Source organism: Vulpes vulpes, chromosome 5 (assembly GCF_048418805.1).
Source record: "Vulpes vulpes isolate BD-2025 chromosome 5, VulVul3, whole genome shotgun sequence".
NCBI lineage: Eukaryota > Metazoa > Chordata > Mammalia > Carnivora > Canidae > Vulpes > Vulpes vulpes.
In genome coordinates, this window is record NC_132784.1 from 70760471 (window position 1) to 70774823 (window position 14353).

General features: G+C 54.3%; 1 protein-coding gene across 5 annotated transcripts in view; it reads left to right on the plus strand.

Moving 5' to 3' along the window:
• MOB2 (MOB kinase activator 2) overlaps positions 1-14353 on the plus strand; it is a 78515-nt gene that overhangs the window by 21640 nt on the left and 42522 nt on the right. Inside the window, exon 1 of one of the 5 annotated variants that reach the window (XM_072758754.1) lies at positions 2280-2550. The exons of 3 other annotated variants lie outside the window; for them this stretch is intronic. In XM_072758754.1, coding sequence (XP_072614855.1) covers positions 2474-2550 — 77 coding nt within the window. In that variant the 5' untranslated portion in view covers positions 2280-2473. Of the gene's footprint in view, positions 1-2279; positions 2551-9570; positions 10016-14353 lie in introns of those variants that run through there. One more of the 5 variants, XM_072758756.1, reaches the window with a different exon arrangement.

Here is a 14353-nt window from a genome sequence, read left to right on the forward strand (position 1 = left end):
CTTTTATTAATGAAAGTCACTAGGATCCTTGCTTTTCTTGTCTCTGCTACTCAGTAGTATTGTGTTTCAAGCTGTTGAGAAAGAGCATGGGATCTTTGCTGCTCATCTGCAGTCTGCGCTCCCTCTTTGTACCACTCACAGCCCCTCCCCTGGTTGTGAGGTTGGGGGTGTCCAACTCTGGGGAGTGCACAGACTGGAAGGAGTTGGTTGGGACTTTCTAGAGCCTGTCTTTGCTCCAGTGAGCTTCCTTCTGCACTGTGACCTTAGGTGAACCTGGGCTCTGGCGTCCCTTCCTGAAACAAGTCTGTTCTTTTGTCCTGAGGCCCACACGAAGCTCTGCAGTATTCCCCCCACAGATTCTGGAATTCTTGCCGGGCCCCACCAGCAACCTCACTCCTTCTCCTGGGGCAGCATCCCAGTCAATGCCATGGCCTGTCTTCTGTTTCCCCACCACGGTGGCTGAGGCTGCCCAGAACAGAAAGATCCCAGGCTCCAGCCCTAGTCTCTTGCTCTGGTCCCACAGTGTGCTGGGTTCCCTCCAGCCTCTGTTCCTTTCTGTCAGCTTCACTTGCTGGCCATCCCCTTGGAGACAGGGCAGTGAATTCTTGGGTGTCAAGTCCCAGGGTCTCTGGGGCAGTCCGGGGCAGGTGCCTGGCGGTGTATGTCCAGTGGGTGCAAAGAGCCCCATGCATAGGAGCCATCTCAGTCGCCTCTGCTGCTTTCACCTAGCCTCTCATTAACACCCCATGGGAGACAGGCCTGCCTGACCACATCTGTTTTGGAGGGGTCCCCACAAGGGCGCAAGGCTCCTGGGTCTGGGGCTAGTGAGAAGAGTCCTGAGACTGCTTTCTTTGTGCACCATGTGTGGGAGTGAGTCATCCAGTCCCCTGCAGAGGCATCTGAGAGGCTGGGGTTTGGGGCAGTAAAGTGGCCACTTGGTGAAGGGAGCTGTGGTTTGTAGTGGGCACTGTGGTAGCATAGGACACTGGCCTTGCTGCCTCTGGCTTGCTCACCTACCACAGGTGACTAAGGATGCTGCCCTGAGGTCATGTTGCCAGGGAGAGGGAAACAAGTCCTGTTCCCCGTTGGAGCAAGTGGACAGATGGATGGACAAGGCCCTGTCTGGCTGTTGACCAGCTTCTCCCACATTCCAGGAGGGTAGTGGGCCTAGCAGAAGGGATGTCCTTCTAGGCCATCCTTGCATGGGGTCAGGTCTCTCTTCACAAGAGGTGACTGTTTTGGCAGGGGCCATGGGCAGGGAGGGAGTGCGATTCACAACACATCTGGCATCATGAGTCTCTCTTTGTGCTGGCCAGAAAACCTCCCTTTGCAGAGCTCAGCCTTCACGTGGTTCCCATGTGCCACTGAGGTCGGAGCTGGGTACAGGCTGTTGTTTACTTGGTGTCTCGTTTCTCCTCATTGGGTGAGAGGGAGAGAGCAGGTGGTATAGACTCATTGCTGAAGGTCACATCCCAGTGTCCAGGCAGCCTGGAGCGCAGCACTCTGACCAGAGACCTCCTGTCAGTGGCTTGGTTATCCCAAAATATCTCAAATCAGTGTAGGAAATGCAGGATAAATGCTTGATTTTTCCCTCTGAGAATTAAGGAGCTGGTTCCCTAGCATCTGCTCAAAGTGGCCGGGAGGGTTTACAATATACATGTTTCAAGAAGAGTTCATGAATTAAAACGGTCTTTCCCTTTGATTCCATTGCGGCCGTCCCCCTCACCAGCAGCCACTTTGTCCCGTCTCCTGCCCCTGCAGGCTGGTTGTGAGTTTCGATGGCTAGGAACCTTGTGGCCTTGGGTAGTGTCACTCCTCTCTGCAGTCAGTGACAGCAAGGTCCAGACCTGGAATCTGCCTTATTCTCAAAGGACCCCTGGTTTCTTGTAGTGGGAGATGGCTTTCAGAGACCACATTCCAGGTGCAAGGGTTGGCTCTGTTGCTTTGGGTTGGGCGCTGTTTTTAGGCCTTTTTGGTGAACAGACCATACATGGAAAGACAAGGTGCTGTGGAGTCCCGCGCACCCTTCCCATTCCGAGTGGCCTGGGGCTTTTACATAATCCCCATCCGTTTCATAGCCAGCTTTCACTGTCTAGAAATCAAGGTTCTCAACCTGGGTTAGCAGCAGAATTTCCTGTTTAGTTTATCTGCTGTCTGTAACTGGGACGTGAGGCACATGCTGGCGGGACGAGCCCTGCCCCCAGCAGTGCAGTGCTGACGTCAGGGTGGGCGATCCCGGGCTGTGAGTGTGCCCCTCCTAATCTGTATCCCGCCAGGCAGCCCGCAGCTCCGCAGCCTTTCTGAAGGGGACATTAGCGACTGGTGCTATGGTCGATTTTCTCTGCCTCGTGGGCGCGGAATCTTTCTAGTTCTGATGTGTCAGCACAGTTGTCTCATGGCTTTTTGTATTTTCCTCATTGTTAAAACAGTTTTGAAATTGGGGTTACGGTTTTTATCTTGAGGGGCAGATGCCATGGTGCCGTGGCTGTTGCTGCCGCCTCTCAGTGGCCAAGTTGGGTTCACCCACCACCCTTTCCTCTGGACCTCTAAGTAAGTAAAACAAGTTTTCTTGTTTGGTTGGGCTTTTTTAGTTTTGGTGATGTGGGGGGAGCACTTAAAATGTCTTTTTTTTTTTTTTTTTTAGTTTCATTCTCTAGAGGCTCCCCCGCTCTTATCTTCAGAGACAGAAGCAGGGCTGGGTTAGCCTGTCTGTGCCATGTCTTCTCTCTCCAGGCTCCAGCATGGACAAGAGCTGTGCTTAGCGTCTGTTAGAGGCTCTGTGCTGTTAGACCTTGCTGCACTGGGGCTTGTCCATGCCCCCAGGGCCTGGGGGCTGCCCACTGCCTCCCAGGTTAGGTTCCTCTCCCAGATTGGCCTGCCTGGCTTCCCAGGGCACCTGCTGTCCACCGGAGATTGACTCCCTTTCCTCAGAAAGCCTGTCTGTCCCCACAGCCTGGTGCTGCCCCTCTGTGTGCCTGTCGTCTGGATGGCTGGCCTGGTGACTGTGCCTGGCAGCAGCCTGTGCATGGCAGGTCAGTAGTTCCTACCGCATCTCCTCAGCAAGGTCAAGAGGACTGCTCTGCCCTCCACTCCAGTCCAGGGGTGTGCACGCCCTCATCACCAGCACCCGCGCCCAGGCTGGACTCTGGGAAGGAGAATCCCGGGGCTGTTGTACTTAGGAGTGAAGAGTGGACTCTGAGTGGCTGTCTCCTGGATGTGGCAGGGTAGCTGTGGGTCATAACCTCTCTGGCTGGGTATTTATTGCATTATACAATAAAATGTACAGAACAAACCGTTGTGTGTTTGCTCTACGATAGTCCTCGTATGTTTCTGCATAAGTGCTCTGAGGACAGCAGCAGAAAGCAGTGTCCTCCTCTGTCTCGTGGCGGCCTTGCAGGGGGGCCACTTGCCCTTATGGAGCGCTGGGTGGGTGTCCCCTTGCTGCCCTGCTGTTGGGTTTTGGCTGGCCCCTCATGTCTCAGCTCCGCCTTTCTCTGCATGAACAATGGTCTAGCTTCCCTCCCTCTTGCTCTCTCGGGGCAGCCGTTGGCAGCAAAGCTTCCTCACCTGATGAGGGGCTCTGGGTCGGCAACATCAGAATTTCTGATTGTCTGTGTTGGGGAAAGACCCCAGCAGGATCGCCTGGGTTGGGGGCCAGATTGGGCTGGGTTGGGGGCCATGGGAGAAAGGTGTGGGGGCCTTGGGTAGTGTCCCTTCCCTAAGCTTGTGGTGCTGGAGCTGTGAGATTCCCCACTGATTCAGTTTCTCTCTTAAGTGCCACCCGTTGGATCCGGAGAGTTCCAGGGATGGGGAATGCAATCACAGCATGATGCTTGAGGGGCACCATAAGAGCAGGAAGGAAACCCACAGCATCTCGACTGCAGACTGACTGGGAGACTGGGGTGTTGGGGTATCCATTCCGTAAGACATGTTTTGGAAGAACAACTATCAAGTGAAGTTTTGAATAACTGGAGCAGAATTGAAAAAGCAGCTCTAAAGAAAGCAAACCTCATTGAAAGTTTATGACTAACTTGTAAAAACACCGATTCAGTAACATACTTGACTGCATTGTGTTTGGAGAGCATTTTCCAATGGTTCTGTTTGTAAACATGGTTTTGTTTTTGTTGATCCTACATTGGCTTCTCAGAACTGTTGCAGAGCCTTGTGTGCTTGCAGCTCCTTCTACCGGGACTAGCCTCTTGGGGTGTTTCAGGTGTTCCTAAAATACTAAATGTGTGAATTTGTGCCCCTATTGGCAGGTAGGACCTTCCAGTAGATGGATCTCAACATGCTGGCTTGGCAAGGCCCTGGGTCCCACTCCGGTTTCCCGGAAGATAGCCAGGCACAGCTACAGTGTGTTCCAGAACAGTCTTTTGAAACTTTGTGATCATGAAGTTTATTTTGTAATGTGACTTAGAATACACTGTGTGTGTGTACCTATGGGGAGTGTGTGTATGTGTGTATATGTGTAACTGAAACAGACTAGTCTGCTGCACATGCCAGTGATCATTTCTGTTTTGTGCTAGTTTTTTTTTTTTTTTTTAGGATCTGACCCACCAAGCCAGTTTTACAACCCATATTAGTGGGTCCAGCTTGTAGTTTGAGAAACAGTTTCAGAGTACCTTCTATTTTGGAATAAAAAGAAAGTGATATTAAAATCACACATGCAAGGAGATCGATTTAAAATGTGAGACAATCCAGGCTTACTAATGCAGAATTGTTTCCTAACAAAAGAGGACATTTTACTTTAAAGGAGGAGACCAGTGGGGATGATCCTATGAGTGGAGGGTGCTGAGCAGTTGCTGGAGTTCCTGCACAGACCCTTGTGTCACAGCATGGACAGTGTGCACCATCTGTGTGTGAGAGTGTGAGTGTGTGTGCTCTTGTGTGTAGGCTGTGCACCTGCCATGCATGGGGGCACCCCCTCTTGGGAGGGGTGCCAAGTTAGTGATCATGCTATGCAGCTGATTAGGGTGGGTCAAGCCTCCCCACTGCCACTGAGTGGGTTGTCCTAAAGCCGGTGTTATAGGGAAGGGAATGCACAAGGCACAGCCTCACCCCTGGTTTGGGGTCCTTTGCTCTTGAGGTGCCAGGACCTGAGCTTTTCACTGCAGTTCCCCGAGTGCTGCTGGACTGCAAAGGGCAGGCTGTGGGTTCCCATGCCCACAGCTCACCCTGGAGCCTGGGAAGGCCTAGCACCTTCTGCCTGTCATTTCCTCTGCTTCCAGGGACTGAGCGATGAGGGCGTGGTCCTGATCAGAATTAAGAGTCCTTTGAGAAGATGAGGCCCTCACATTGTTTATGCAGGTGTGATTTCGTCATGAACATCAGGTGTCAGTGAATGAGCAAAGGATTTTCCCAAGCCAACAGCCTTGCCTGGCATCCATCCTTGGGCCATGCCTTTCCCCTGAGCATGTACGCTGCCTGCCTGGAAGCGGAGGAGCCCCAGGATCTGGCCCTCAGGGCAGAGAAGTCCCTGCAGGCAGCAGCAGGTGGCCGCAGCAGCAGAGCCACATCTTTTTCTGCAGTGGTGGCAGCTCTTGCTGTGGGTGGGCTGAGGATGCAGAGGCGTCACTAGGAGGGCATCTGGGGAGCAGGGCAGTCCCAGGCCTCTGCTTGGGTGCAGTGTGAAGGGAGATGAGAGCAGCAGGAAGGCTTAGGTGGAATTGCTCCCATTTCTGCTTTGGTGGGAGATCTTCCCAGGGAGCAGTCACTTTATTCTCAAAGCTGTGAGAGAACAGAGGAGCTTCTGCTGGGCACTCAGGAGTGAGTCCCTGAGGGGTATCTCAAGAAGTGTCATTTTGGGCTCTTGAGAGGACTCTGGAGGACTTTCACAGGCCTCTTCCTTTTGCACAACTGTGAGCCTCGGCCTCTTAGCTGGCTCTGCCCGTGCCCTGGCTGGACTAGGCTCGCTGCCTCTCTGTGTCTACAGGGGAGCTCCCTGTTTCACTGCAGGCCTTCTTTCAGCAAATACCGTTCATTGGCCTGCTCCACCACAACTATGATGCATCTCCTCCCAGCCCCGTGAGGTCTGCTCCCCCACGAAGGTGCACCCCAAGTCCTCTGGGTCCCTGCCACGCACATGAGCCTTGTGGGCATGCTGGCATCTTGCTCCCAGGCCACATCCACAGCACCTTGGCTGGCAGCCTGCTGCTTCGCTGCCTCAACACTGGAGGAACTTCTGTGGCAGAACATTGGTTGTGTCATGGCCTCCAGGGTCCCTGGGGTTCCACTGCACTGGACTCCAGTGGCAGCTGGTGATTCTGAACCCATCAGGCCCTCACCCCCTGCTCCACTCTGCCCCCACGGGCCTGGCCGCAGCCTACTGACTTCCGGCCTGTCTGCACAGCCAGCTCCCATGCACTTGGGTCTTGGCACCTACTGTTTCCTCCATACCTTTGTTTGGCTTGTCCCTTTACATCACTCAGCTGTCAGTGGTGATGTCCCCTGAGCAGGGATGTTGTCCCTGACCTCTTGCTTCAAGTAAACTCTCCCTCCCTGCCCCAGTCGTCGTTGCCCCTTTCTGACTGTTGTCTTCTCCATAGCACTTACTAACCAGAAAGTACTAGAGTTCTCCATGTTGTCTCCATCCTTAGAAACATCAGTGTCCAGGGAACAGGCAAGGACATGGGCCACCTGGTGCAGTGGAAGGTAACACGTAGCTGACTTGGCTGTGTTTGTGACACCAGAGCAGGCCAGGCACTGTGTCCAGTGCTTATTACAGTGCAGGTGGAGTGGACGGCAGCTGGCCTGCTGGTCTTCTGCAGCCCTGCCCAGGCCTCATGCTGCTGTGCATCAGCTTATGGGTGGCTGGGCCAGCAAAGTCCTCTCTCCACTGCCAGGGCCACTGGTCTATGTGCCAGGGCCAGGCCTCTGTTTCGAGTCTTGCTGGCTGAGCTGTCCTGGGCACTTCTGCAGCAGGGGGCAGGTGGGTGTTGCTCTTGTGCACTGTGAGCCAACAGTGAGGGGGGCCTTGTCAAGGCCCTTGGGGCCAGGGCTCCATCCCCACTGTGGCTGGGTATGGTGACAACATCCACCTTGAGGCAGAGCTGCAAGCCACAGAGAAGCTGTGTGGATCATGTTGTAGACAGGGCCTCCCCATGATGTGGAACCCCACAGCGGGGCCCCATTGGGGCACGGGCTGTTGGAGGGTCCTTTGGGCTGGGGGTGATCCCGAGGAAGTATGCTTAAAGCAGTGAAGTTTAGGCACTGCAGGGAGGCGAGTTCTGGAGGATCCAGGAGGCGTGGGGTGTGGTGAGCAAGGAGGGCATGAGAGGGTGCCTCTTGTGAGGCCAGAGGGACAGGTTTCAAGGTGGCTTCTCAGAGGTGAGGCATGTTTTAAGCACATCAGGAAGCCTTCAGAGGGGCTTAGTGTGGCCCTGTTGTGTTTTCCTATGACCCCTCTGGGTGTAGCATGAAGAGGATTGTGTTGCCAGGATCTCATGAAGAAGGCCAGTTAGGATACCTCTCAGAGTCCCAGCAGATGGCAGGACCTGCTTAGGGTGACTGAGGTGGGGATGGAGAGGACAGTGTGGTGGGCACATTTGTTCCTATCTTCCTCAGCGCATGCCTTTAGGGGTTCTCACAGTGACCCCATTTCATGGACAATGAAGCAGGCACAGATGGGGCAGGAAGCTGCCTGAGTTACTGGGAAGTCTGGGTGCTGGAGTTCAGCCTGGCACAGCTGTGCCAGAGCCTGCGCCAAGCTCTGCTTGTATTTGAGAGCAAATTGAGGGAATTGCCATGGGATTCAGGTGAGGGGAGAGATGGTAGCGGCGCATCACATGGCCAGGAGTGGGCAGGGGGCGGCTTTGTTCCTGAGGCACAGGCGTGCCTGTCCTGGCTGTCCTTTGGGGCATGGTGAATTTGAGGTGCCATGGTATGTCCGTGTGGTGGAGCAGAGGTACGAGGTTGGCTGAGTGTGCAGCCAGGCCTGGGCAGACCTGGGCAGGGAGGGGGCGGAGAATGGACGGGGAGGGGCAGGTGCAAGGCTGGGCTCCGGTTGAGAGGAGCTGCGGGGAGCAGGAAGGAGCTACGGGGAGCATTGGTCCACGGGGATTGCACGGGCAGCTATGACAGGTGCCCTTTACTCCCTGGACTACAGCGGAGGGTATGGGGCTCGGGAACCTTAGCAAGAGCTGTTTTGGGTGTGTTGGGGGACGGGGACGGGCGCACATGAACCTCCAGAAAGGTCAGGAGGTGGAGCCAGGGTGTGAAGACGTGATTTTCCAAAGCTTGGTGTGAAGGGCAGAAGTGGGCTAGTTGGGTGGGCTTCCCTGCCAGGCCCTTCTCCCTGGCTCCTTGGTCTTCCTAGCATTCTTGACATCTTTCCTTGTGGCGTGGAGGACTGCGCCGGAAGTAAGCCACCAGTGGTGTTCGCATCGTGCCTGTCTCATGGGCCCGTCGGGTGCTCTGGTGCTCACTTGTCTAATGTAGTGCTTTCCTTCGTTGTAGAGACTGAGAGTTAAGTCTCACATGTGCCCCCTGCAGCAGCAGAGGGGGACTCGACAGCATCCCACCCCTCCCGTGCCCACTTCCTTCTCGGGCACACGAACCCCTAGATCTGGATGCACAGAGTGCACTCTCCTGGTTTTGTTTGTTTGAAAGAAAAACGGGGCAACTGGACTCTGGACCTGGCTTGTGGTGCCACAAGCCCGCACCCCCCCCCCCACCCCCAGCCTCCCCAGGTCACCATCGTCCCCACTGTGGCTGATGGTCAGGTGGTAGTTGTGAGCAGTGTCCTAGGGGCCAGCTCAGTTCATTGTCTTTGCTGCTCTTTTTTTCTTTTCTTTTCTTTTTTTTTTTTTTACCAGGGGAGTCACTGCTGTCCTCTCCCTTGGTGACACATCCTGTCACATGCACTCTGTTCACTCCTGCCTACTCAGTGGCCAGAGGCCTGCTCTGGTTGGGGGTGCCAGTCTGCTGGCACATGATTCCAGTGTTGCCTGTTTCTTTGTTAGTGGGGCTGAGCCTATTTTTATGTTTTCTTTTTTTTTTAATTTAAAGATTTTATGTATTTATTCATGAAAGACACAGAGAGAGGCAGAGACACAAACAGAGGGAGAAGAAGGCTCCCTGCGGGGAGCCCAGTGCTGGACTTGATCTCAGGACCCTGGGATCATGCTCTGAGCTGAAGGCAGACGTTCAACCATTGAGCCACCCAGGCGCCCCTATGTTTATGTCTTTGTTACCTTTGTAAGTTTTCTTCTGCATTGCTCACTGTGGTCTCCAAAGTGCTGTGTTGAGAGGTGTGGTCTCTGCCAAGAAGAGATTTTTCTTATTCATTTCTTTAGCCATGGTCACTGTGCGGAGGTACTCCCCTCTGGGTGACTGGAGGGAGTGTCACAGCCATGGTGAGACCGTGTGAGACCGTGGAAGCAGCCTGTGCTTGGCGCCCTCTGTTTGCACAGCTCTGGCCACTGTACAGAAGGGAGACTTGTTCCCTGCTCATAGCCATGCTTGCCAGAGGCGGCTCCCTTGTCCCCTCCCATTGTGTTAATTAGAAAGAGCACCCCTCCCATGGTGTGTTCAGAGGCCCTGGCACCCTCCTCTCTGGCAGCCAGCCTTCTCGTGCCCGGTCAGGTGCCCACATGAGTGCTGTGTCTGCTCACTTGGGACACGCTGGACTTGGGAGGCCGACATTCCCACTTTACAGACTGGAAAAGGAGACCCAGAAAGGTCGAGTAACTGCTGAGCTCCTGAGGCTGGGGGTTGCGCTGCTGTGGGTTGATGTGGCCACTCTCTGCTTTGGAGCCCACTGAGCCCACTCGCCCAGGTCTCTGGGATGCATGCCCCTCAAGAAGCAAGCTGATTCCACCTCAGCTACTGCCTTCTAGATCTCTTGACACAGACTTGAACTGTGCACCTGCCACGTTTTGAGCTGTGCAGTGGACAGGATGGGTCCAGACCGTGCAGCCCGCAGTGGGATTTAGTGGGGACTTACTGGGACTTGGAGCAGGACCAGGGTTTGGAGGAGCTGCTGTGAGCTGGAGCCCGTGTCCACCAGAGGGCGCAGGTGAGCATGCAGGTGGGCTTCTGGGGTGAGCAGGATCCCAGAGCTGGGGAGAGCCGCTGTGTACCTGTGTTAGTGCTCCTTGCTCTGCTGGCCCACGTGCCACTCTGGTCTGGGCTGCCGGAGGGGCCTGCTGGCTGCCCGCTGGCGCAGTGTCCCTTCCGGTGAGCCTGGAACTGACCAAATGCGTGGTGGAGAGTGCGTGGCAGAATGGCCAGCTTGCCTCCGGAGTGCACACCTGTCCTGAGGACGGGAGGCCTCAGGGCGTGCTGCCACCAGCAAGGCACCCTGAGAGGCTGGCTTGGCTTACGTGCTCCAACTGCTCCTCCCCCGCAGCCACGGGAATGCCATGTACTCTCAAGTCTGCCAGTGCTGGGTGGCATCAGTGTTTCAGGACTGCATGCTAGGTGCATAAGATCTTTTATTGTCATCACTGGTTCACTTGTGGCCTTGTTTGTATTGGCCTCACCCCCCCCCCCCCCCCCCGATTTTGTTTAGGAGATTCTAGGCAGCCTGTGGCTGCACCCTGCCTCAGAGCACCTGGCAGGGTGGTGGTCCTCAGGGGAGCATATCCCTTTTGTGCCTCTGTTGGGTTCCCTGCTGGGCTCTGAGCTCTGGTGAGCAGGTTGTGTGTGTGCATCCCTGGCCTGGCTACATGCACATGACTAGCCGTATCTGGCTCATAATAGGTGCCAGTATTTGAGTATCTTTCTCAGGGGGCACCAAGAGGAGAGGTCTGCATTTTGCCACATGGTTGACCTTGAGTTAAGTTCCTCATGAAGGTAGTAACCCTATTGAGCTTACTGTACACTTGAGCCCACTGTCCCATGAGGGCCTGGGGCCAGTGGCCAGGTGACTGCCAGATCAGGAACTCGGCCTGTGGCTGCATCAGGGAGGTGGGGTAGGGACCTCTCTGAGCCACACAAGCCTTCCCCAGGTGCTTTCGAAACTCCATGTAGGTATAGGGTGTGGGTAGTGGCAGTTGAAGCTAGTCAGAGAGACCCCATTTTCTGAACAGCCATGTGTGAGCCATACCCTTGCTGTGCAGATGGGAGACTGAGTTAGCAGCCTCAGCCAGGCTCAGGGTTGAGAGTCCCCACTGGTTTGACAGATTAGCGCTTTGCCCTTGGCCTCTGAACACACTGCTATGGGGACAGTGGTCCCCTGGAACCTTGGGCCAAAACTAGAGTATACAACTCATGGCCTTGGACAGGGAACAACACAGTGACCATCAAGGTTGAGTCAAGGCTTTCTGATTATTTGGGGATAGGGGCAAAGGGAAGAGTTATCCTGAGGTTCAGGCTGGGAAGTAGGGCTAGGGTTGGGCTACCTGGGAGAGGCTATCAGGGCACATTCCCTCTGAGGCTGGTCAGCCTACTGCTGAGTATAGTTGCGTCCAGGTACAGTAAAGACTGCCTCTATGAATCCGCCTGAGCTGGGTGGAAAATCCTGCCAACACATGAGTAGAACTGACAGTGCTAGAGACCTTGGGCACAGGACAAGGAGAGGGTGTGAGGCTAGTAGCAGCCAGGCTGCTCCCTAGCATGGCTCAGACACCTCACTAGCCCCTCTTGTACACATGGAGAAGTGGCCATGGTCTCACCTGGTAGGTGCCCGTGAGGGTCTTTAGGAAGGGGAGCCGGGGGCCACCTGCCAGCATCCTGAGTTCCGCGTTGCGCTTGGCCCTAGTGCCTAAATAGAATGCATTGGACTTCTGCATGGACCTGCTCCCTTCCCAGCTCCACTGAAGTGAGAGGCAAGGGAAGTGTGGAAGGGCAGAAGCCCTCAGGAACAAAGATGGGGGAATGGGATGACTGATTCTGGTTTTGGAAGCTGAGACGGCTGCCTTTAGAATGGGTGCAGACTCAGTGAGCTGCCAGTCATCCTGATGAAGCTCAGAATAGCTCCTGATCAGTGGAGCCTAGGAGTCTCCCAAGGGGTCTTTCAGAAGCAGCTGGACATCCCTGTCCCTCCTAAGGGCCTGAGTCACAGGACTGTGCACTGGGGCCACCATCAGGCAAGGAGAGCCTTGAGAACATCCTGCAGCCATGGTGTTGAGATCCCCCACCCCATTCTCCTGTCTGTCTCCAGGACCCCACCCTCCAGGTAGAAGAATGGGAATCTGAGCAGCCCCAAAGAGAAGGCCTGCAGACACTAACATAGGGGCGTCCCCATGCTCCCTCCAGGGAGTCTGATGACCCCCATCAAAGCACATGGGACCATCGATGCGCTCTTTGGTGGACAAAGAGAGTGGACAGCCAGGGGTCCACTTGAGGCACCTTGAGGGATGCCTGAACAAGAGAGGGATCAGACCCAGAAGGAAGAGAGCCCACACTCTGAGCAGAACACCACTCAGCTCCTCAGAGGCTAAAGACTGTGTGCCCCCAAAAGAGTAGATGCACAGAAAAGGAGCAACTCAAGAATTAAAAAGAATGCTTGGAAATTAGGAATGCAAGAGCAAATTAAAAGGCCAAGGGATAAGAAGTACAGTTGGGTGCATTGCCTGCAAGTAGAACAGAAAGTCAGGGGTGGACCCCAGGAGAATAAGCATGAGGATGTCTGCACCCAAGCAGAGGAGCTGCGGCAAGAGCAGGAAGCAGGCTTTATCAACGCAGTTTGGCATATTTCCAGAGCTGCGGGCCGTGAGTTCACATACGGTAGGCTCGTCCAGTGCCCTGCACAGGGAGGTCCCCTGTTCCCACAACATTTTGGAACTTCCAGAGAGAGGAACAAGACAAAACAAAACACCAGGAATCCAAACACAAATTCCAACCCAGAAATAAAATAGTCTTCAAGATACTGTCAGAAAAGGATTTCCAACGTGGGTTTCACATCAGACAACCATCCGTCACACTCGAGGTTTAGGATAAAAGTCTTTTCTCACTCCCAGGTTCTGGAAAAAAAAAAAGAAGGATTAATTCCATCTACCCCCTTTTTGGAAGTTTCTGAGAAGACCTGGTGCTGAGGAGGAGCAGGTGTGGTCAGAGTCAGGCACCTCCCAGGGCTGAAGAGCAGGGCTGACGCTTTCCTGCCAGGGTGGCCACAGGAGACCATGGGGTAGGTTGTGAGGGCACTTCAGGTTCCTGTGGGGTTGGACCCTGGCCTCCTGTTCCTAATCTTCCCAATTAATAATTCCTGGCTGCTGGCTTTCTGAAAGTCCCCTTACCTGCATCTGGGTGAGTGGCATTGGCTATTGCTCCTTCCGTCCTGTCCCTTCTTCCTCACTGTGCATACTGCTGGCTTCTGAAGACATGTTTTTGGGAAGAGACAGGAACAGCAGAGGAGGTGCACCCACAACCCCGGAGGTCACTGTGAGCTGCTTGTAATGGAAGTCCCTTCAACCCTGGTGGCAGTCTTCTCGGCCAGGTATCCCACCAGTGGGTCAGGTCGGCCTGGCACAGCTGAGTGTGTGTAGTCAGTGGTCAGGGGACAGCACCCATACCTGACCCTTCTCAGGGTCATGGGGGCTAGGCTCCTGCTGGCATGTCTCTCCTTTCAGATACTACCCTCCTTGCCATGCTGCTGTCATGTTGTGCCCACAGAGCCTGTCCTGGGTACTGTCTGGGTCTCTCCTTGGGCCTCGAGGTCACCTGCTGTGTGTGGAGCAGGAATGGGTTCCTCTGGAGTGCGGAGCACAGTCTGCAGTGTGGCCGCCACGACAGGGTGACTCCATTCTGCAGCTGGTGGCCGCTGGGGGGGTCGTCTTCCCATTGTGGCTAGAGCTCCTTTCAGCGCCTCTGGAAGTCCTCGTGTGGCCGTGGCTGTGTCTTTCTGCCCCTTGGGGTTAGTTAGGAGGGGCATTGTCGTGGGGTACCCAGTGTGTGTTTCCCTTTTGGGGAAACTGCTAAATGTTTAGCTGTGCCTCATTGTTTAAAGTCTTTATTGGGTTCTAGGTAATGACTTTTTTTTGAATTCTAAAAGCAAGATAACTGGACATTTGGGGACATGGAAAGAAAAATCACCTTTTATTAGCATCTTTTTTCTTGGCATTTTCACGTATGATTTTCTCTAAAATTACAGTTTTTCCCCCCTTCTGATTATATGGGAAATGCCAATAATTCATAAAATTATAAATGAAATGAAATCCACATGAAATTTCGCAGATGTTCCAGGTGACACCTTCCAGCACCTTCCAGCGTCCCTGTGCCATGGTCCATCTGTTCTGGCGCATGCCCTGTAGACACATACCACGGTTTACTAACCAGGCCCCCGTGGGCACAGGCTTATTTAGGCAGTTCCCAGCATCTCAGTTTTCAAGCAGGGCTTCATTCTGCTTCCTTATTTGTAAGTTGTTCTGAGTTTGAGTATTGGTGATAAATTCCTAGAAGTAGACTTTCTGGT